This window comes from Chionomys nivalis, chromosome 12, assembly GCF_950005125.1.
Source record: "Chionomys nivalis chromosome 12, mChiNiv1.1, whole genome shotgun sequence".
Taxonomy (NCBI): Eukaryota; Metazoa; Chordata; class Mammalia; order Rodentia; family Cricetidae; genus Chionomys; species Chionomys nivalis.
This window is the reverse complement of record NC_080097.1, coordinates 64,112,395-64,136,692: the sequence shown is the minus strand read 5'-3', so window position 1 is coordinate 64,136,692 and position 24,298 is coordinate 64,112,395. Positions and strand designations below refer to the sequence as shown.

The 24,298-nt window shown below is 44.4% G+C and overlaps 1 protein-coding gene across 1 annotated transcript in view; it reads left to right on the top strand.

Annotated features, from left to right (window-relative positions):
* The window catches only part of Peli2 (pellino E3 ubiquitin protein ligase family member 2), a 143,786-nt gene that overhangs the window by 33,195 nt on the left and 86,293 nt on the right, over positions 1-24,298 (top strand). The window contains exon 2 of the mRNA XM_057786348.1: positions 19,968-20,097. Coding sequence (XP_057642331.1) covers positions 19,968-20,097 — 130 coding nt within the window. The remainder of the gene's footprint in view (positions 1-19,967; positions 20,098-24,298) is intronic.

Below are 24,298 nucleotides of genomic sequence, written 5' to 3'. Positions count from 1 at the left end.
AGAATGGATATAAGGGTATTATGATTTCAGAATATGGGTCTAAGGATATGATGCTTTGGAGAGGGTCTTCTTTTGTTTTCACAGAGGATGAGACCCTGTGGATTGCGTCTATACCAATATGGTATGATAGACCACGCCCTCCTGAAAGGTTGCTGTGAACACCTTCAAAAAATTACTTCACTCAACTGCCGACTGAGATGACCCTGACACACAGGTTACACCATGAAAGATCTAAATACAACGCCCCCATTCAGCAGGAAGCAGTTTGGAGAGAAAAACTGCGCCCATGTTCCCAAATATGGTTTATGAACATTCTTTTACATTTAAAGGGGGATATGATATAGGTATGAATAATTTGCATTGGTATAGATTTTAAGATCAATTTTGTTATATGTATATGTATTTCTGATCTTGATTAAGGTATTGTGATTGTGTAGTTCATTTAAAAATGTAATGTATAATTAGGAAATATAGGTTGCTAATGGATAATCATAAATAATAGTCAAGCTTGTAGTCACGTTAGTTAGATTTTCTAGATATATAGAGATATATTTCAACTAGATAGGCATTCTTCATATCTTTCAAAGACTGCAGAATATGGCATTTAATGTTTTAATAATTTAGGGCTTTTCATAACAATGAGACACGTCTGCTTCTGGCAGCACCAACTACTTCAAGAGGAAGATGGGCATTGAAGAGGCTCCTTATGGAGTTGGTTAGCCATTTGGGCAAGAAACTACTCTTGCCTGGACTGATGCATAAACTGGACACAGAGAACCCACAGAGAGAGGACTGCTGAACTTGCCTAAAGGTGAGATGGTCTTTCGGGGTTCCTGACTCCTAAAAGAGTCTGCGAGACATTCTGCAGGACACAGCAAAAAGTGACTGAACTGTCTTTGGAATTTCCTGCTTGATGAAAATGTCTGCTGGATACTATGGGCCTGAAGGCTGAAGATGGATGCCCCAACGGTACAGAGGAACTTTGAGTGACTGTCCAGGCAGCGAGATGTCTCTGTCATTTCTAGAGTTTTGGATTTCTTCTTTACTTAGGTAATATTATATCCTTCTGGAGTCTTTGATGGAGTTGAAGAATGGTTAGTTATAGTTATAGTTTTCCTTAGTAATGATAAAAGATAAAATAGATATAAATATTGTAACTGTAATTCTTGCTTGATAACTGTTTTGTTATATGTAATTTTACTATGTTAAAGTTAAAGTCTTTCTTTTTTGTTTAAACAGAAAAAGGGGAAATGATGGAGATGGGTCTTGTATTAATCTGTTGCTTTCATTGGTTAATTAATAAAGAAACTGCCTAGGTCCATTTATAGGCCAGCCCTTAGGTGGGTGGAGTAAACAGACAGAATGCTGGGAGAAAGAAGCCGAGTCAGGAGTCGCCATGATTCTCTCACTCCAGACAGACGCAGGTTAAGATCTTCCCTGGTAAGCCAGCTCGTGGGGCTACACAGAATATTAGAAATGGGTTAGATCAATATGTAAGAGCTAGCCAATAAGAGGCTGGAGCTAATGGGCCAGGCAGGGTTTAAAAGAATACAGTTTCCGTGTAATTATTTCGGGGCATAAGCTAGCCATGTGGGCGGCTGGGTGCCGGGGACGCAGCCCCGCCGCTCATATTACAACAGTTCGTCACACCTCCACAAAGACCAAGTTTAGCTTTCTCTCGTAGTCTTCATTTCTAGCCGAGACACGGCTGTGGTCTCGCAGTTCCTTCCCACCCTTTCCTCATCTCCATCCATCCTGAACAGCATTGCAGAGACATGCTTCCTCGACTGATGCTCAGACGTTTCCATTGCTTCCGGCTCCTCTGCCCTTCCCCAGCCATATCTGCGCCATCTGTCCAGGACTTTGCATGAGTGCCCAGCCCCTTGAACCCTTCTTAGACACTCTCTGCCTGTTGATGGGTTCCCATGTCATTTTCCAAGTCATCCTGTGTGACTTTGGTCCCAAGTACAGTCACAGTGAATTTGCTTCTGTCCTCTGCTAGGCTTGTCTTCTGGGTAGCAGTTGTGACCCTGGCATCTAACACAGTGTTCAGCACCAAACATGCTCTCACAGGGTTTCCCAGACGGTGAGGGATGAGGCGTCACTTAGGGGTTTGGGAACGCAGATGCTTGGGACAGATGAGAGGTAGGACACATGAGGGGCAGTCTTGACTGTGTAGGGAAGACGTGGGCTCAGTGAGGAAGGTGACTGTCAGCCTTCAGCCTGTATTCACTGAGAGAGCTGCCTGAGAGGTCCCACCACCTTTTAGTTATCAGAAACCCTCCTGCCCAGAAGATGTAGACGGACGCCTCACCCACATCCTTTGATAGGTTTGAAGCCTTAGGCTGCTCCTGTGAAGACAGACTTTGAGAGTTGTGAAGTTGGATGTCTTTGTGTGTGTGACCCTCCTGGATGACATAAAGTGAGGGCGGTTCTGCCTCACTTCCTCCCGCTGAGAACCCTGCTGTGTGTCCTCTCTTGTTCAACAACTTGCTACAAGTAATAACTTACAAGTTATGTTTAAAAAAGTAAAACAACAGAAAGCCTGTCTGAGGGAGTCGGGGGATATAGGTTGTTCCCTGTTTGGCTTCTTTGGTTGCTTTTATTTGGAGATTGGAGCCCTTGCACTTTTCTGGTCTTTTGGCCCCAGCTGTGAAGTCTTTGTTGACACTGAGCTCCAGGAGTCGTCCCCCACCCCTTCTTTGCTGGTCACCTTCACTCTGAGTGTCTGTGTGAGTGGCGTGTGAGATGCCTCTCTAAAGGATTACATAAGTTCTTGGGCTAAGAACCCAGTCTTTTTTTTTTTTTTTTTGATAATATAGATATTTTTGTTTTGCACTCGTTATTATTAAAGGATATTTAATGTGCTTTATTTTCAGTTTAGACCTGGCATTTCCCCTCCCTGTTTTTTTGGTGGTGATGGAGAATTCCAGATCCTTCTTCCCTATAACCTATCATGCTGTCTCCATGTGACTAACTTAGTGGCCTTTCTGGAACTCTGTGGGATAGACCCGAACAACACAGCCTTCTCTGGTTTGCCTATTTCTCAAGTCAGGCGAAGGGTCCCTCAATCCTATATACTCTGAGAAACCTGATTCAGACTTACTACAGAGGTCTAAAGACATTAAATGAATGTAAGACCTCAAAACAAGAGCTTCAGCCAGCTTTGTTATATTTGAAGCTGAAATTTAGATAAGGAATGAAAATGAGATTGCAGGTTCAGTAAGCATTTGCTTTAGTTTTGAGGCATAAAGTCTCCCCCCCCAACTCTGCAAGGTTGTCACAGCATGTGGCCTTTGGCTAAGCAGTCCCTCTGATTCCCCTGCTTTTCAGCCATCTCCCAGTGTTTCAGCTTGCTCCGTGTTTGCTGCACTGCACACTGGTCGCAGGCGCTTTGGCCCTGATATGTTGTTAGTGCCCTGAGAACCTGTTCTGAGACAGCACTCTGCATGACGTGTACATTTCTCAGACTTGTGGTTCCTAAACGTGGTGCTTCTTCTGGGTCATTACCACCAGGTAGACGACTCCTTCTGAGCCAGGACTCAAAGGCACTGTTCCTTCTGTCGCAGCTCTGCTCCCTGACACGTCTCAGTGTTCCCTCCTCCGTGTGTTCTCTATGAAGAGTCAGTGAGTTAGATACAGGTAAAGTGTGCTTAGGGCGTCAAGTATTTCTGTTCGGACCTAAGTAGAGCACGAAGTTTTATTTAGAAACAAATTATTAGAAATGATTACAGAAGACAAGGTTCAGGGCACAAGTGAAAGCCCGCTGTTTTAAACAGATGCCACAGGACACCTGAGTATTGCAGGGGGAATCCTGCAGATGTTTCTTCTTGGGAAGCAGCTCAGAGTCGCACAGTCCAAGGCTTCTGGAATCCTATGGTCATCCAGAGACCTCACTCCCTTGAACGCTGAGATCCCCAGGGAGATGGTGTTGTATAGCAGAAACTGCCCTGTCTCCGGCCACTGGGAGGAAAGAGGTTGGGAGCTTTAACTTTCTGGAGAGGAGGCAAAAGTTAGGCACCTTATTCTTTCTTTCACGTGGTCTTCCAACCATACATAGCATAGACAGGTGGCTCTCCAATCTCTCCTATTCCTTAAGGTCCCTTGGTAGCCACAAATGCATAATTAACTGTAGGTTTCAGAAACTTAGGTTCCCAGAGATAGCCCCGTCTCTGCCTCACAGGTGCTTGGGTTAAAGGCTCTTGTTTATGGTTTTCATTTTCCATTGTTTCTACAGTCCATCATGCTAGCTTGCTGTTAACATACCAGAGAGGTCAATTATGGGAGGTGTTTGTCACTGCATTTGTTTATAACATTAATTCTTTAATTTTTAATTTTTTTATTTCATTTACATGTGCATGTGCCTGTGAAAGTCAGAAAGGGGGCGTTAGGTCCCCTGGAGCTGGAGTCACAGATGGCTGTGGGCCTCCATGTGGGTACTGGGACGTGAACTTGGGTCCTCTGAAAGATCAGCAATTGCTCACAACCACTGAGATGTCAGTGTAGCCTCCAGTGTTAGTTCTCAGTGCAGCTGTGTTTGGGAACAGACGGCTCTGTGGGATCGTTTCACAGATTGAAACAGTTTCCAGCTGTGGTCAGTTGTGTGAGTCCAGGAATGTCTGACCGCTGCCCCTCCCCCGTATCTGTGAAACAGCACGGTAGACTGACGGTGTCACTGAGAGTTACTTGTGCATGTCACGGTAGCAGGACAGCGGGGCAGGTAAATGTGGGGGCCCCCCCCGCATGCTTTGTCTCACGCACGCTGTTGGGAGAGGGGAGCTATGAGAAGGGCTGGGGGAAACGTTCAGTGCAGTCAGTCTGAAAAGGAACTGCTTTGGCTCCCCGGTTGGTGAGCAGCGCCAGCCTCCTTTGTGTGTGATCATACACCTGCCAGTGCTCTACAGCCTTGTAGTTCCTGCGCCGCTGCGTCCAGGTGAGGTAACCACCAACACCTGCGGATGTAGTGAAGGGCACAGAGAGGCGCTGGGAGGAGAGAGATGCGAACTTGGCATTGTCTGATCAGAGCTGTAGGAATTAAAGCAGAAACAAACTTTTCAAATTAAAAATTTCCCCAAGTATGTCTTTAAGCCAGTTTTGTACTTTACATAAAATTATATTTGTTAAAAATTAGACAGTAGTTCTATGTAAAAAAATCAAATGTATCCATGTCATCATTATCTCTGGTAAAAAACAGGAATTATTTTTATTTAAAAAGAAAGTACATGAGTAATATATACTGTTGGTTTGATGTTCTTTTAGTAGAAAAACCGGTTCGTCAAACATGCTATATATTTGAGGTGGAGGCCAACATCACCATGCCTCTGGAATTAGTTTTCTTATGTGCCAGAGATAGTCCATATATGAGTATGAGAACGGCCACCTAACAATTTAGATACACTGTGTCGTTCTACTGAGTATGTGTTTAAGCTTCTCATCCCATGGGTTGGTTATATCTGGGTCCTGTGTGAGTTATTATAGAACACTACTGTGCTACTGGAGAGTAAAACAGCCATGTGTGCATGTGTGTGCGTGCGTGTGTGTGTGTGTGTAAAATACTTAATTCTGACTTGAAATAAGTCCAATGAAGACATCTAAAAGAGAAGAATATGAATAAAAATTATTTCGTACAATTCTAGCAACCACTGTTAATATCTTGATATGTTTCTTTTGCCTTTTGGTTCTATGTGTATTAAACATTTTTAGCATCAAAGAGCATATTGTACACACATTTTTCTATTCAGTTTTCATACTCTATTTTGGTTGCTATTAAGAATTTATGGGAAATATTTCATCATGTAGAATTACACAAATTGATCTATTATTATTGAACATTCTGTCACTTGCTGGTTTTTGCCACTACAAGTAATAATATAATTAACATCTTTGCACGTAAAATTTGGCTTTCATTTCAAAATTGTGTTCCTGGGATGAAGCTCTCAGATTAGAATTTCTAGACTGAAGTATTTTGGAAGGGTGTTGCTGTGTGCTGCTAAATTGTTCTGCAGAGGAATTACAGAAGCTAATATTTCCACCAGAGGCTTGCTAGGGTGCAGTGGCATTGGAACAGAGATTGAGAATTTGATTGGCAAACAGTGCATTTTAAAATCGCCAATGAGATTGAACACTGAACACAGGCGTGCACTTGTCGCTGCTCTGTGAGCTGTTCTTGGCCTTTCCGCTTGCAGCTCTGTGAGAATGTCTGTCTTTTTTTTTTAAACCTGTAAAGAAAAAATTAACTATTAAAGACACTGTGTTTTCCGTATTGTTGCCAATATTTCTCTAGATTTGTTGAATATAAGTTTATAACTTTGATGTGTAGAAATTTCAAACTTTTATGTATTTAGTGCTCCAGTCTGTACTATTGGGTTTATGAGACTATTCCTGATTCACTAATAAGACGAGCAATCAAGTTTTCCCCTTTAAACTTTGTTCATATTTACCTCTTGAATTCTGTGAAGCGTGTTGTGGGAAACACGTTTTCTTTCGTATTTCTTTTCTTTCCAGATAGCTCCCAGTGACTGACGCGTGGTCCAATTTCCCAGTGCACAGTGCTCCTTTCTTCATTGTGTTCCTGTTTACCCAAGGGTCTCCTCCTGCAGAATTGCTTCTGTTTGGGGGGTTGGTGGCTTTGTTCCCCAATCCACTGTCATCATGTTGACCGCACCAGTGCTGGCTCTGTGTCTCTTAGCAGCCGTCTGTCACTCACACATCTATTGCAGGTTTATTGATTAGGCCAGAACTTCTCTAACTAGTGAGTAAAATAATAATGGATATCCCTGTTTTGCCTCTGGAATAGTAATGGATATCTATGTTTGCCTCTGATTTTTAATCAAAATGCTTTACTGTTTTATCTTTAAACACTCATGTGAAAAAGTATTACTTTAGTCTCTTAGACAACGCAGCACTGTGTTTCATCGGTGCCTGTTTGGCATCTGCAGGATCTGTATTTGGAAGTTGTTTGTAGGATGAGTTTTTGTGGGTGAATCACACTTTGTTAGTAACTTGCCTTGTAAATTCTGAAGTGTGTCTCTAGAGGAAGTGCGTCAGCCTCAAGCAAAAAATACATGATGCCAGAACGTTTATCCCTCAAAAGGCAGCAGAACATTTTCTTGATGACCAGTCAGGGTGGGACTGGATGTCTTCAAGGAGAGAGAGAGGGAGGGAGAGAGGGAGAGAGGGAGGAAGGGAGAGGGAGCTTGGGAGTGTGTTCTAGCCTTGGCATTATGTCAAGGAACTCAAGTGTGCTCAGAACCCTGTTCGATTCTGGAAATCTCAAGGATATACTTCAACTAGGACTCAGGATTCTTCCTCTGATTGGCCATGTGATTTCAACAACCCCTTTATTTGACATGCTAGAAAACAGGCGTGTGTGCTGTTCAGTAGACCCCGTACATGGCACCCAGCCTGTAGGAGGTCACTGGCTAAACTTCTGAGGCTGCATGATAAACTAGTTTTAACTTTAAACTAAAACTTTAATAGGTTCATATGGCTAGTGGCTACCACATTAAACAATTCATATCTGTATGGTGAAGTCTAAGGTCATTTATAGTTTATGAACTGTGGCTCTATTATCTTTCTGTATTGCAATGATTTACAAATGGAGAGATGGGGTGAATCTCGGATGTGCTCCAGTTCTTGAATAATTGATAGTATCGTCTCTTCATTAAGATTATATACGTTAGCTGGTTCCCAGTGGCCATTTAAGTCTAGTGTGCTGTTTGCTAATCGACAAGGCAATGTGTGTTTGTACTTCCACGGTGGCTTTCCTCATGAAGTCAGTGGGTTAATGGCCCACAGCACATTAACTTCTGGTAGCCTACTTCTGTGGCACTGAAGAGTTGGTTGTGGCAAATGCCACTTCTACTGAGTGGCTCGGAAGCACTTTTGTGTAATCGACCTTCTTTAGCTGCTACTGTGCCGTCAAAAAGTGATCCTGACTTTGTATGCAGTTTTAAATATTTCCCAGGCTTGTGGTCCAGCTGCTCGAGGACAGCCTTGGGAAGAGGAGCGATCTGTGTGGCACCCACGGGCATGCCAGGAAGCCATGAGTGATGTCACTCTCTGAGGCTCGTCACAGCATTTACATTTGACCCAGAGTTATGGTGTCTCTGCAACTTCTGCCTTGAATAACTGAGCAAGACTAAAATATTTTATAACCAACTGCAGTAGGAATTGAGCTCTTTGTGCAGCAGACGGTGGCCAGCTAGCCATGAACTGACAGCCGATCAAAGTTCAGAGAGAGTGATGGAGTACTCAGCCGGAAATGGTGCAGCCCTTACTACACCCCCTCCCCAGGGCTCAGGAAGGAGCAGAAAGTGTTAGCCAGAGGTCAGAGAAGACTGAAGCAAGCCTCAGTAAGAAATCTATTTGCGTGTTAGCATTCACAGGTTTTTTATTTATATATTACATTTTTATTAGCATTCGTTCGAACTGTCAACAGTTGGACAACATATCAGAAAAAAATCACACACATGAACTATAATGTGTAAACTTGCACAGCTTATATATTTGTACATAAGGTTACTATATATTTAAAAAATATCTCCAGGGACTTATGGAGCTTGAGAATATTCAAAAGACATGATTGCTACATTTCAATATTTTTTAAAAAGCCACACAATAATTCCAAACATCAAGCAACTGAAAGAAACATCTGATGTTCCATGTAAAAAAATTTAAAAAATACAAACTTTGAATAATATCCAAGACAGATTCTTAGTGGTGCGCCCCTGAAGTACCTAGCCATCCATATTTAACAGCTACTTTCCTTATTATAACTGAAGTCGATAGGAATGCTCTGGCTTGTCTGTATATCCGTGAGCTTCTAAGAATCATCTGTGTACACAGCGGTTTAAGCACATTGGCGTGGTTTGTTTGGGAGTAGGGAGGGGGATGCCATGCCATTTTTAAACAAGGGAATGATGGGAAGTGAGTATGTCAGTGCTGGGCATGGGGACGGTGCAGAGAATATCTCAGAGTTCACTTATGTTGACACAGTGCTTTCAGGCTTTGGACCAGTGACCAGATTTCTTCGTGGCATCGAGTTTTGGGTTTTGAAATATGCTGTGTTCTGAAGGCTTGGCCAGTGCTCCTTTCTTCAGAGGGAGACTGAGGTGCTCATTTCTAGAGACTTCTTGCTGAAGTAGGTTTGTGTAGAAATGGATTTTAAAGATCAATCCTTTGCCAAATAATAGGTAATTTTGCCTTTATTTTTTTGTGACCATGTTTGATTAGGAAAGATCAAAATTATTGTATGTTCACATTAATTGGTTTAAGGGACTATAGATTTTAATGGACATGATTTATTGGAAAAAAGACAAATATATCACCATCCTCTTATTGTACACATTTTGAAATTTCATTTTTAAAACCAACTTGAAAGGGAATACAGTTGAAATTTTCTCTAATTTGCGCTATCCTTCTGAATGCATTTTCTTTATATGTAAAAGTATGGAAAGATAGTTAATGTATATGTTTGGCCCCAACTCTTTTAAGTACTAAAGAAATGACTTAGTTAACGTGCCATTGAAATGTACAGGTCAGCTAATCATTGCCATGTGCTACTTTGTAACAAATATTCCTTAAACCACAGACATGTCTTCTTAGTCTGTTGGAGGATTGAGGAGACTGTGTGAAGCTGGGCTGTGGTGGCATTGTTTCTTCCTACATTCATGAGATTGTTGTTTTCTATAGTTAAATTTTTATTTTAGTCTTTGAGAATGTCATGTATTTTTTGATCATATTCACCCTCAAGGTCCCCTCTTAATTCCTCTTTGATCCACCCTCGTCTCACTAGCTCTCCACCCCCTTCCTTCTCTTCCCTTCTACTCCATCCAGTCTGTGCTGGCCATCTGTGTCTGAGTGTGGAACATCCACCATGTGGTTGATCTAGCGGGTACCACACCCTTAAAGAAAACACTCTCCATCCCACACACTCTCGCAGCTGGCCGTGGAATGTCGCTGTTTTTCTTCCGTGCACCACTGAGCGCTCTGAGTCGATGAGTGCAGGGTCCTGTCAGGTCCGAAAGATGCTGCTCTGCTCACCCTGCCTTTCTGCCTCCTTCCACATGGTTCTGAGCTTTGGGGACGGGGTGAGGTCAGAGTTGTCCCGTTTGTGACTGAGCCCTCCTCTGTCACTTAATTCTCTGCATTTTGACCAGTTGTGAGTATATGTGTTAGCATTGTCTGTTAGAGAAACAGGCTTCTCTGAGGAGGGCTGGGATCTGTCCTAAACTCCTGGCAGAGTTCTGCAAATTTAGAGGGCAGTTTGATAACTGTGTTCATATACAAAGCTAGAGAATAGTAGTAAGTTCAACCCTGGGCCTGAGAGTACCCAGACCACATTTTGTGTGTGTGTGTGTCAGATTTAGAGTACCATGCATGTTTCCTCTTGTGGAGTGGGCCTTAAATACAATCAGAAAGTGGTTAGTTACCTCCATAATGTTAATACGAGTGGACATGTCTTGACACAGTAGTATTTATTCTAGTTCACAGGGTTCACAGCTGAGTCAGACTGCTGATTACCCTCTCCCTGCAAGAAGCCTACATAGCACCTTCCAGTACTGTCAGGGCTAGCCTGCAGGGAGGAAGCTTCCTGATCAGTGCTAACATGCTAACTCCATGTCCTGTGACCAACGTGTAGGGTGTCTCCAGCCATCAGGTCATACCGTCAGGTTCTCATGGTAAACTAGGAACAGGGTCAATAGCCTGTGTAGTGTGGTGTGTCCAGGACAGGCTTGACAACGACTTGAGGGAGGTATGTCATATCTGATACTGGCCTCTTTATTTGGCCTCATATGGTGCTGACCATAATACATTATGTAGGATAACTCCCATTAAAATCAACCAGGAAGCTTATAAAATGTACATTTTCGTATGGCCTTTTCAGATGTCCTTAGAATCAGTTATGCCATCCCTGACACCATCCCACTCCTCCTCACAGTTAAACTTTTCTCTCCTTCCTATCACCGTGTTCTACTCTCCATCCATGAGATGGCATCGCTCCTGGTGCCTCGTTCCCTCGGCTTGGAGACAGCTGAATCTGTTCCTGTGGCTCTAAGAGAGGTTCCCAGAATCCATTTCCCCCACAAGTACACGTCTAACCTTTGTTTGTCTCAAGTTTGTTCTTCCTGGACCTGACTAGAGCAGGTCCTCCCCGGCCTGACCCATGCAAGGGTCAAGAATGAGCTGGAACTATATATTAGCAAGCACAGTACCTATATTCAGAGTGGAATAAAGAATTGGGGCCAGATTTTTAATCTACCACCTATTATATTATATACCCGACTATCTTAATTTTGGTAGTGAGAGGCCAAACCAAAATAAACAAGTGTCAAACTTATAAAAAAAGGAATATGGGATTTAATCTGTCTTAAAAATTTATTAATGGAATATGAAAATATATTTGATATATAGAAGACATTTATTCAAAAACAAAATTTAATGTTAAATCTTTACCTGATCTCAAACCGTATGTAATAAATATGACAAATTCGTCTTTTGGCTTCATCCTCATCTTCTTTCTTAGTTTGGCATGTTTGTTCTTTTAGAAATAAAAAGTTTTTTCTTTTATTTATTGTTTTTATTGCGCTCAACTCCCTTTTCTCCCCCATCCCTTTCTACCCTCTTTCATGATTCCTACGCTCCAATTTACTCAGGAGATCTTGTCTTTTTCTACTTCCCATGTAGATTAGATCCATGTATGTCTCTCTTAGGGATCCCCTTTGTTGTCTGGGTTTTCTGGGGTTGTGAATTGTAGTCTGATTTTTCTTTGCTTTATCTAAAAGTCACTTATGAGTGAATACATATGATATTTGTCTGAGTTACCTAACTCAATATGATGTTTTCTAGATCCATCCATTTGCCTGCAAATTTCAAGATGTTATTTTTTTTAGCTGCTTAGTACTCCATGTGTAAATATAATTTTTTACACAATTTACATTTACACAATTACATGTAAAAATGTAAATTGTGTGAAAAATGATAGAACAAAATTTCATGGATGTGGTTTCTGGTTCACATTGCAGCAAACCTTCAAAAGACTACTGTGTGTCAAGCTTGGGCGTGGCACCTGAGAATGCCCACGAGCACCTGAAAGGCCATATAAGCATCTCCCAAGGGCATGCCTGTAGGAGCCTGGATGCTCTTAGGCTGTTGTAGTTGACTGATGCAGATAAAAACATGAATCTGCTTCCTCCTTCCATGAACCAAAGACACCTGCCAAATTGGAAGATAGTACCTATGTTCTTACTGACTCTTCATGGAAACGGAACTGTTTTTCATTAAAACACCATTACAGTAAAAATAAATAAATAAAAAGGTAGCTACAGAACGATAATTAAAATTTTCTCCAGTAGAGTAAACAGTCTCTGACATAAAGCATGGATTAACTGAGCCTCTTAGTTGGAGACACTGTAGCTTGTTGGCGCCAAAGGCAGGCTAAAAGTAGTCTGAGAGAAATAGTGTCTGAGCAGAGAGAGAAAAGGGCCTTCTTATTCTTGCTTGGCTTTGCCTACACTCTGAAAAATGTTTGCTTAAATATCTAGCATGGTAAAAACAAAAATTACTTTGCATGACTCTGTGACAGCATTGATATGAAATGAGGAAAACCTCAAAAGGCAAAGTGGTGAATGTTAGATAATAAGTATCATTCTTTTTTATGAGTGTTTGCATTGTTGTTTAGGTACACTAGTGTTTTCTTTGTACACTTTCTCTCTCTCCCTCTCCCCCTCCTTCTCTCCCTCCTTCCCTCACTCCCTCCCTCCCTCTCCCTCTGTTTTCCTCTCTCCCTCTCTCTCTACCTCCTGTCCTCTTTTTGTAGCCTGCTTGGAGAAAAACATAGAGGAAGTTTGGCTTTCAAGAATCAGTAAGAATTAAATAAAAGCAAGAAAGAAGAGAGTGCTTGCCCAGGGATCAGCGTGGGTGTGCAGAGTGCTTGCCCAGGGATCAGCGTGGGTGTGCAGAGTGCTTGCCCAGGGATCACCGTGGATGTGCAGAGTGCTTGCCCAGGAATCCGCGTGGGTGTGCAGAGTGCTTGCCCAGGGATCAGCGTGGGTGTGCAGAGTGCTTGTCCAGGGATCAGCGTGGGTGTGGTGCTAATGAGGTCCAGGGGGTCAGGATTCAGACCTCTTGAAGCACACTGGACAGAATCCACATTGCAGAAACCCTCCTGAGAACCCCCAAGAAGTGTAGGGTCTTTGTAAAGGTCATGTGAGAGACTGAGGTAGCGCCAGAATCCAGGCCTCCCCCCCTTCACGATAAGAGCTCGCAGATGTGCCCATCTGGGAAGGGCAAGGAACAGTCAGCTGAAGGCGCATCTCAGATTGGGTTCTGGATATTGGGGAAGGGCCCTTTGCATGGCTTGGTCTTTGGAAGGCTTTTTATCATGAGGAAACTGGAGAACTAGTTGATAAGCAAAAAAGTAGCATCCCTGCAAAGTTGCATGTCACTTGTCAACTGTAGTGGCAGTACGTATCTAAGAAGTGACCCAGCCCATGGGATGGGACCTCTTAGGTGGGATGTACAGTGTGCCAGTATTAGAGCCGGATGGATTGACCGCCTCCTCTGTCCATACTGAGTGCAAGTGTGTGAGAATTGCTCTTTGGAGTCAAATGGGTGCAGTTATGCTAGGCACTCAGAGCTCTAGCTGAGAAAAGAGCTAAGTGGCATTTTTCTGTCTCATGATCCCTCACTTTGTGGCTGTTTAATGTACCTTTCCTCCGTGTAAAGCCGCCAGGTGATACAAAGGAAGGATATGTGAAGAGAAGGAACAGCTCAGAAAACAACCACCTTCCAAATGGTAGAAGGAAGCTGAAGATGTCACCCAGGTGTGGTGTACAAGATGGTAATTACTCCACGTCTGGACTGTCATGTGTGGGGCATGACAATGCATTCTCCTCCAGGACACCAGAGCAGTATCATAATGCAGTGTTCCATTGGAGGCCTGGGGCCATAGCAGTGGGAGATAATGTGTTTAGCGTATGTATGGCCTTGGGGTCACCAGTCGCTAAAAGATAAAACTGGGAAAAATGGGCACAGTCACACTCTTTTATTTTTTTATTTTTCTATTTATTTTCTTTCTTTAACACTTGCCAGTGTAGGTGTTTTATTACTTTGATAGCATCTTCCACCTGCCCAAGTCTATGGAGATTCAGGTGTGTATCTTGGCCCTTGTGATCCTGCCTTTAGCCTGATATGCCCTATATACACCTGATTCATTTTGAAAGAACATGGCTGTGTATGTCTCACATTGAATACTTTTTGAATAGCTTCTTGGAGCAGGGATTATTTCCAACAAGCAATTGTGACTTGAACATCTTCTGCTGCCAAAGCTGGGAGACTTCCCCGAGTGAACCGATGTCTACAGAGCCGGAGAAGTTTCCCTTCAGAGGGAACAGACGTTTCGGTGATGCCGTAATTGTTTCTCTGGCTGATATCCAATTCTGCTGCTCACTTTAGGAGACTCCAGTGTGCAGTGAGTCTTGTGCATAGAGACGTGAACAGTGTGTGTCTCTGGGCCTTACAGTTGATGAGGACGGGAGAATCCAGACATCAGTGCGCTAAATAATGCAGGGGTCGAGACTGTAATTGCTTGCACCCAGTGCCAGGCACTTGTGGTTCGCATGCACTTCTTGCAGTTGCAGCAGTACATTGCATGTGTGAATCAGTAGGGGCTGCCTCAGCACAGCTGCCCCATTGCAGGCCTTTGTCAGGGCTGGCGCCTTGTCTGCTGGCCTCAAGGCTAGGGTCGCATCCGGTTCATCTTTGGTTACAGTGATTGCTTGCTGTTTATTAGTGAAGGTGACAGGTGTCACTCAGAAGGAAGGCAGAGCTTCCAGTCTGTCTGGATCATGACCATTGGATGCTGGTGGTGCCTGGGTCGCTGGAGCCCACAGCTCTTCATTCCACACTGATGCCGCCGTCAGAGCGATTGCCTCTGTAGTGTCTCCAGGGTGGGGACTCTGGGCACCCTTTCTCCCAGTGTTGTGTTTTCTAAGGATTTATTTATTGACAAGTGAATTTTTAGGTGGCAAGTGTTATTTCAAGACGGTGTCGTTGTATCGTGTGTCGGGAAATGCCTTGAACTGATAACTTGTCATTGCTGTCGACTGGAAAGCATCCTATTTGGAGTGATACAGGACTGGACGTGGCTTTAGGTTCTGCCTAACCTTTCCTGCCTGTTAAGTCTGTGTGTTTTTCCCACTTTGAGGTTTTTACTAGTATAAGAGCATTGCCTCCATTTCAGAAAACAAGTGCACAGAAAATGATATTGATGGACATTAGTATACAAACTCTATATTGTAAATCAAGGGAACCCCTTTAATTCTTGGACAGATTCCCCCCCCCACACACAGCATTTTATCTTTTGAAAATTCCAAATACATTTACTGCAAAGCCAAGCTGCATCTTGAAAGAGTTTTTAATTACTCATCATCCAAATAAATGGATGTTTAAAACCCTCGGATTTATTTTTTTTTAATGTGATTTTATGAAGTCCCTTGTGGGCTCCAGCTGGACACCCCACTCAGCTGAAAGGGTGAGTCAGCTGCACCTGCACCTTCAGTGTCTGTAGATTCCCCAGTGGAAGGTGACAGGCAGAGGGCATTCTGACCTCCTTTGGTGAGCAGTGCCCTTTTTTGCCTCTGTAAGCACAATTTTTCCTTTCTGCCTGAGCCTACCAAAGACGCTCTGCTAGCCCAACAGGCAGGGCTTTCCATGCTTGCTGTGTGTTTCTGGTGCACTGAGCCAGGTGCCTTGATTTCCCAGGATCCCACAGTTCTCTTGGGAGTGGAGGGAGGGGAGCTGGTGATGGGAGGGGAAGGGAGGGGAGCTGGAGATGGGGAGGGGAGTGGAGGAGAGCTGGAGATGGGAAGGGGAGGGGAGGAGAGCTGGGGATGGGAAGGGGAGGAGAGGAGGGATGGGGAGGGGATGGGGAGGAGAGCTTGGGATGGGAAGGGGAGGGAAGCTGAGGATGGGGAGGGGAAGGGAAGAGAACTAGAGATGGGGGGAGGGAGGGGAGCTGGTGATGGGGAGGGGAATGGAGGAAAACTAGGGATGAGGAGGGGAAGGGAGGGGAGCTGGGGAGGAAGGGAAAGAAGGGGAGCTGGAGTGGGGGAGGGGAGGGGAAGGGAGCTGATGATGGGGAGGGGACTGGAGGGCAGTGGAGGAGAACTGGGGATGGGGAGGGGAGCTGGTGATGGTTGTCAGATTGTTTCAAGTCCCATTCCAGGCTTGAAATTGATTGAACATCAGCATAAAGACTGTGAAGCCGAGACCATCACCAACCATTCTTTTAGTGCCTTAGTGGCATCTGAGGCACCTCAGGGTCCTCAGTGTCCCAGCAGAAGCCACAGAGCTTATTTATGCCTGGTGTGGGAAGTTTCAGACTCTGGCCACTCCTACATCTTGTTGACAAATAGGTCATAGGTCAGGAAGGTCGACCCACGTTTAGGGAAGAAGAAATTAGAGTCCATTTCTCAGGGGGCAATAAGGAGGGATTTGTGACCACCCAGACCAAGTTCCTTGACAGGAGAGCCTCCAAGGGAGACCTTGAAGTGAAAAGGGTGGAAGGACATTGGGTATCTATGGCCAATGACCAATACTCCTGCTCTGTTCTCTTCTGTCTTTGTGATAAACTTCCTCCTGGGCTGTATCCTTCTAGCACGCCTAAGAAGGGTGGGTTCCGGTAGTGGTTGCCATCCATAAGCATTGCCTTCGCCTTCTTCAAGTCCCACTCTGCGGCTTTCCCTTCAGCAGTCATCTTGTTCTTCCTCTGATGTTTGCGCCCTCCCCCACAGCCAAAGCCTTTGCCACCAGACCTCTGACATCTGCCCTCCTTTGTGTCTTCTCTGAATAACCTGGAAGTCCAGTGATTGTTTCAAGTGCCCTCACCCTGGCCAGGCCAGAGCCTCTCTGATTTTTCCCTTCTCTGCCTACACCATTGAGTTGTTCTGGGTTCGAGGTATGGATCTGGAGCCCGCTCCCCATGCTGCGTTAGAATCTCTGGGGTGGAGCTTTCCATATTTGTGTAAGACTCCCTAGTTTTGCTGATTTTTACACCACCTCAAGACAGTGCTAAACCTTTATCGTGCCCTAGTCCGTTTCCACAGTTTGGCTTTGAATCAGTCTGTAGAATTTGCTGGGTTCGTTTAATAAGTGAGCACCCACTTGGTGGCTTGAGACAACAGCTGTTGATATTTTCAGTCCTGGAAGGCTTGAAGGCTGACATCAAGGTGTGGACAGGGCCCCACCCCTGTGATAGCTCCAGGGGAGATCCTTCCTCGCTTCTTCCAGCTCTCGGTGACTCCAGGCATTTCTTAGAGTGCTTGTATAACTCTGGGCTCCCTGTCTGTCTTACATGGTCTCTCCCTCTGTTCCCCAATGCCTCTTAAAGATTCCTGTCATTAAAGCTAAGTTCCCCCAACAATGCAAGATGACTTTATCTTGAGAGCCTTTGCCTTTTTCTGAAAGGTCCACTCACAGGCTCCAGAATGTGCTTCTACGTTTTTGGGGAGGAGGGGTAGCATCCATCTTCTGCCTGCCCCTCAGCAGTGACAGTGCTCTCTGCTGATTGTTTCCAGCAATCCTACTAGTTTATCCTGCACTTTGAACCCTACTTGCTGAGTCCCTATGTCACGCTGAGCAAATCCTGTCAGACTCCCTGGTCTCCTGTACCGGTCCTACAGTGCCCTGCTCTTGTAATCTCACCTGTCTGTTTTCCCCACCCTTCTTTCCACGGCTTCCCCACTTTGGGAACGTAGAACTTGGAACTCCCTCAGCCTGCCTTGCTTTGAGTGTGCTTGGATTCAGGACAAGTCCCGAGCGTCTTTCCCTGCTCTGCGCTGGTGCCGCCTCTTGCCCCATGTGTTTGCCACACTGCTGCAGCTTTCGCTCCTCCTGAACAGAAGGCTCTGTGAGGGCAGGAAGCCGGTTCTCATTGCAGCTCTAGCACTGGGCACTATAAATATTTGAATGAATGGCTTGGGAGCTTAAACTAATTAGAAACTCGTCTCATCTTCATCACTGCTTTCCCGCCACTGTTTTGTTTCCAGAACGATTTTTTACTTGTCATCATCTAGGTACATTAAGTAGGCAATCTGTCCACACACTGGTTTGTTTGTCTAACCTACAGTATCTGTTCATCTGTGCACGGACACAGGCAATTGAAATTAAATTGTTTCTGCATGTGTTGGCATTTCTGACTCCGTCTCTTTGGGCTGGATCTAACGTTGAGGCTGTAAACAAGAATCTCATGAGTAAGGGTTAGAGTACATCTGAATCAACAAAAGCCCTGATGAATCCTGTGTCCCTCACTTTTGCTTCAGTCAGAATGTGACATTCCCCTAGCTCTGTGTTCATGTGGTTAGGCCACCCGCAGGAAACAGTCAGTTGTGCTTGTCTGGGTTTTATATGTTCTAGGATGAGGGGGTGTTGACCACATTGTAAAGGGAGAGGGACAGAGAGGGATGTTGGCAATACCATCTTCTACCAAAACAGTGAATCTCGGGTGTGAGGGGAGGGGCAGACTGGGGAGAAGGGAATGCAATTGGGAACACTGGGCCTGCTGGGCCCCTTCTGAACCTGGCTGGGTCCCCTTCCGGACTGTGTGAGCATGTGAGGAGAGTATGGCATGGGAAACCTTGACAGAGCTTGTCGTCTGTCTGGTCCACAGCAGTGAAAATGCTCCTCCACGTTGTCTACTGTCTCAACTTTAATTGGTTCTGTGTTTCCTTTAATATAGACTGTTGGTTCGGAGTGTGGTGTCAAAATACCCAGAAGTGAGTGCTTGATAGTAGTGATTGCAGATTCATGGAAACTACATTTTTCTGATCTTGCCTCAGGGAAAAAAAGAGAGGCCTAAAACGTGAAACAAATTATTTATTTAGTCCAGAGGCATCTTTAGGTAGCTGGTTCCTTTCTGATGGACATGGAAACAGATTATAAGCACAGTAGAAAGAGCTTCTGTGATGATTTGAAACCACTGTCTGGTGAGGCTGTTGACTCAGCTCTTAAATATACACCCAGACCCCTTTGTTCCAACTGCTGCAGTTCCCAGGGGCCTCACCCTCCCACACCACACCTCTCTTCCTGGATAAGGCAGAGTAGGAGCAAGCCACCAGACCCGTGGCCCTTCTCTTTGGTGTTCTCAGAGGACTTTGGAACAGCTGTGTTTATCTGAGTAAATTTATACGACCCCCTTTCACTCCTCTTGAGAGGAGATTCTCCGTGTTGCCAGCAAAGAATCTTAGTCAAATCTGCATGGCCACATGGGATGCTGGTTAAAACATTCAGAGATCAGTAAATCTATGGTTAGCACATGCAGTTAAAACCAGACTGTCAGCTGTAATCCTGAATTTCTTTAAACTCTGTCATTAGCTAAATGTAAGAAATCTACCCAGGACTTGTTTACTCGCCAGGCTTTCTGAGAGTGGCTAAAACGCATGTATAATTTGTACAAGCTGGCTTTTTTTTTCCCCTGTTAACCTAGCAGTATAGGGTTCAAAAAAAAATGAGAATGCATATAGGATTCAAAACTTTTAAGAAAGTAAGTAACTAAATTCGGTCTTTTTGCAGAGCAGATCGTAAAAAAAGCATTAAGATTTGAGAGATGAGTTTTAATTGGCATACTTTTGCTAACTAGTTCATCTAAATGTTTCTCAAGTGTTTCCCGAGGTCTCTTAGAACAGTACAGGCTGGATCAAGCCAGCACTCGTGTGACCTCTGCAGACTTCTTGTTTGTCTCTTCCGAAAAGGATCCGAAGATTCTGTCTTCATATCATAGAGTAGGAAACCTATAGTTACTTGTGCATCACTTTTCAATGCAGTCTCTGGAAGCCATTTGGGTTTTGTTACAGCTGAAGTCTACTTTCAATGCTCTCCCTCCATTTCTCACTGCCCCCTTCTGCGAGCCTTCGCCCTTGACACTTTGAAAGTTTGCAGACAAGTGAGTGTTTCTGTTTTTGTTTTAGGTACAATGGTGCTTTGCCTAATGGTGACAGGGGCAGGAGGAAAAGCAGATTTGCCCTCTATAAGCGGACCAAGGCCAACGGTGTCAAGCCCAGCACAATCCACGTGGTCTCCACACCCCAGGCATCCAAGGTAGGCGGCCGTGGCAGATGGCCGTGTGCGTGCACCTCTGGTCTCCATGTAGGACAGAGTTTCAGCCATGTCTGTGAGATGTTAGCAGCACCTTGACCTGACCAAGTGGGTGTCCTCTTCCTGCTCTCCGTTGTTAGTGCGCCAGCGTATCTGGAGACCTTCCGGGATGGCTGGGCAGGCGACTCTGAAGTCGACGCCTGTTTTAGGGATCACCAAGTTACTGCTGGGTTTGAGAGCTGTGCGATGCCCTTTCTCTTACGGAATTTTTTTGTATTAAATCTGGGTGTGTTAAGATCTGTTATTTCCTCCTCTCACTTGAGCGCAGCGTGTTTCCACATTGTCTGCATGTAACTTGGAATTGAGTTTGCATGATTAATACGATGTAAAGTGCACATGTCTGAGTGATAGGGGATGCTCATTGTGCGCATGCCTTCCCAGTATGTTTGTGTAGTTTGAACAAGAACGACCACCTTAGGCCCATAAATGTAAACGCTTGGTCCCCAGTTGGAACTACTTGGGAAGATTAGGAGGTGTGGCCTTTTTGGAGAAGGTGTGTCACCGGAGGATGGGCTTTGAGGTTTCAAAAGCCCACACCACGCCCAGTTTTTATCTATCTGTGCTTGCTGCCTGTGGATCAGGTTGTAAGCTCTCAGTCACTGCTCCAGTGCTGTGCCTGTCTGCTTCCTGCCACAATGATCATGGTCTAACCCCTAATACTGGAAACAAGCTCCTGATCAAAATTTTATAAGAGTTGCCCTGGTCATGGTGTTCCTTCAGAGCAATAAAACAGTAACTAAGACAGAGTTTGAAGTAAATACAATGTTAAATTTTAAAAAAAGGATTAAATCATGTGTTCTCTGATATATAAGCAAGAGAAAATCCCGAGTTTCTAGGCTGGTTGTCAATATAAGTTATCACTATGACAGATTTTTACATATTACACTCTTGACAAGATTTTTTTCAGTAAAATCAGTTCTTTGCTATAGAATAGTTATCTTTTTGATAATGCATGATGTTTCTCATGGGCCTTCTGGATGTGTTTGTGATTACGGCTTTGAACAACCTGGACAGATGAAGTGCTGGTTGTATTTTTACTGGACACCAGCCCTCAGGGAACATGATGGACACTTCCTGGAATCAAGTGTGGCCCATCACAGCTTTAGCTCGTCAGCCTGCGATCACTTGGGTATCGGGAAATCCTGAAGCAGTGCCATCGAGAGAATCTGATAGAGTGTACCAGCCCGGATAGTCTGCTAATGATGACCAAAGAGTCGAGAAAGACTAATGTCGAATGCGCATGTTTTGGCTACAGAAAACCACAGTGGAGGTTGGAAGAGGAAATGACATTTTATATAAGTAAATCTACCTTTACCAAGATCTGAAGAAAGGAAGAGAATAGCAACGAGTTGTTGGGAAGTCAAGGACACTGGAAACATTAGACCGTCTGTATTAGTTACTTTTCTCTCTGACAAGTCAACTTACTCTGGTTCACTTTCGGGAGGTGCCAGTTGATGGTGGCCTTGATGGTACAGATAGTGGCTCAGTCACTGGTGGCTAGACTTTGTAACCTCTTCCCTTTATGGTGGGTAAGGAACCAAGAGGGGCCTGGGACCCAGGCTGAGCGCAGTGTCCTTCACAGGACTGCTTCCAGCAGTCCAGCCGGCTAAGCCTTCCTAAACCACACCGTCTGCTGGGGACGACACACAGTGGCCTGTGAGGGAGGGCATGTCGAAGTGTCTGGTGAGGAAGGAGAGTAAGATAGACGTTTGAGAGCACATGACAAGTGCTAAGAATATTCTTGCAGTATAAATACGGTCTTTTTAGATTTTACATAGCCATTGGCATTTATACCCCATTTCTTCTTTTTCTATGTACTGTTTATTATTTCCTTTTAAAATAAGGAATTTTATGTTAATGGAATGGCTGACAAAAGCTACAGAAAGCTGGGGCTGTAGCTGGGTAGTAGAGTTACTTGCCTAGCATGTACAAGGTCCTGAGTTTGGTCCCTAGCAACACACAGGCGTGTGCACGTGCGCAGACACACACGCACACACGCACACACACACATGCACGCACACACTATAGAGATCTTGCTTTGATGACCAAGATCATCCTCTGATACAATGTAAAACTGTAGCTCTGGGCACATGGGCTCAGTGGCTCTTCTTTATTTGTTCTCTCCCTTTCTTACTGCCAAGTTTAGTTTTTATTGTCTTACTGTTTGCTTAGATTTTGTTCAATAGATTTAAGGCACACATCTCTTAGTAGTTGTCCAGTCTGTTTAAACACAGTATCCACAATACTAAGAGTTGGACACACCGGGTCTTGACCCTCTTTGTAATCTGGAGAAAAATCTTTTCTCCTCAGCATCTTAGGACTCATTTGTAAGCTAAGCAAATTGACAATAAGCAGGAGCCATAATGTACTTTGGTTGTGAGCAAATTCTGGCTCTAAATAAATAAATAAGAAGGGCAAACGTAGAAATGTCATGCTAGAGAGTGTGCAAGAGTCAGAATCAGGGAAGCTGAGCACCCAGTGTTGTGAAAGAGGACAGTGCATGTCCCAAGGAAGTTATTGATATGGCTGCTCCTTCCTCCACTATGTAACTGTCACTACTAAAGATTTGTATTCTCAGAAGAAGATCTGATAGCTGAGCCTGACTCACCATGGCCAACTAAGATGAAGATACAAGGGACCTGTGTGCTCGTGTGTGCATGGAAGCCACTGGTCATTGTGGCCTTACTCATCTGTCCCACTGCCTCAGAAGGCTTTGTACCTAGTAAATACAGAATGTTGTTTGCACTGTGAATAAGGACTGAGTCTGCTTCCCACCATCTAGGAACCTGGACCTCAGTCCCAAGCTCTGGCCTTCTGGGACTTCTCAGATGTACACCGATGTCTGTGTGGCCATGCCATTCTTGCTGCTGCATTTCCTCTGCTGGCCCTTGCTGCTTCTGAGTTCCATTCAGCCACGAACAGAGTTTCTTCATACTTAGGTGTTTAACTGAATCTATATACCAATAGGCGTTGGCTGACAGGCAGTACTGGGAAGTGAACTCCCAGCTCCTAATGCACCTTTATGATTACTATTCTTTCCATCTCTTTTAGGCCATGGCATTAGACATACTCGGTTCTGCTGCCGTTCCTGCTTCTCTGTTGACATTGCTGGTTTACCTTGTCCGTGATCCCTGCTGCCTCTTCTGAGCTCTAGTTTCCTCTTGTGCATTTCAGCGTCCTGGTGTCTGTTTGGTATTTCTTTTTAGAGACAAAACATAGATATTTCTTTGCCCATGGTAAACAGCAGGAGATAGGGCCTCTTAGTCACCCATGGATGCCAGCATCTATGCCGAGACAGATTCTGATGGCAAGCCTGCTTTTGTTGTATGATCTCTATTTGTATAGCCCTTATTAGTGTGCATATTTGTTCTTGGGATAATACAGGTATTCTCTGATTACATGCTGTCCTGCTTTACTTCTGACAGATCTGTTACATAGGCATAAAGCCTCATGATTTATTCACTCATTCATTTATTCACCAAATATTTATCCAGCACCTTCCACGCCCAGGCACAATGCCAGGTACTGGATAGACTGCCTCGAACAAACACATCAGCGCAGAGCTTATCGGGCAGTGTAGGCAAACAGTGAAGACTTGTTCGAATACACGTGCAGCTGTGCCCTGTGAGAAGTGCTGGGAGGAAAAGGCACAGACGTGGACCAGGTAGGCAGGGAAGGAGTCTGAGCAAGGCCATAGAAGCTGCAGGCTGACTAGGAAGTGTTGGGGTGGAGCAGACCAGGGGAGTGAAGAGAGCAGGGCCTCGCTGGAGGATTTGACCTTTTCTGACTGGGAAACACTAGGGAGTGTCAAGCTGAGGGAATGGCATGACAGCACTGAGAATTTGCTTTTTATGATAGGAGGAGACTATTATATTGTTACTCCACCAGTCAGGAACATGGTGGTCATGATGGTGCCAATCTCTGATAAGGGGTATTTTTACTAACCACATGCTAAATTTAGCAGCATTGCTATGGAAAACTCTACCTTAGTTTTTCCCTTCTTAGTTTATGTTTTACAGAAATCTCCTCTTGGGGATATTTTCACTTTCTAAAAGTAATTGGAAATCACATTTATACCTAGTGTGTTTCATAGTGGAAAATTGTAGCATTTAAGTGATAGTTAGAGAAAGATTAAGGCTATTAA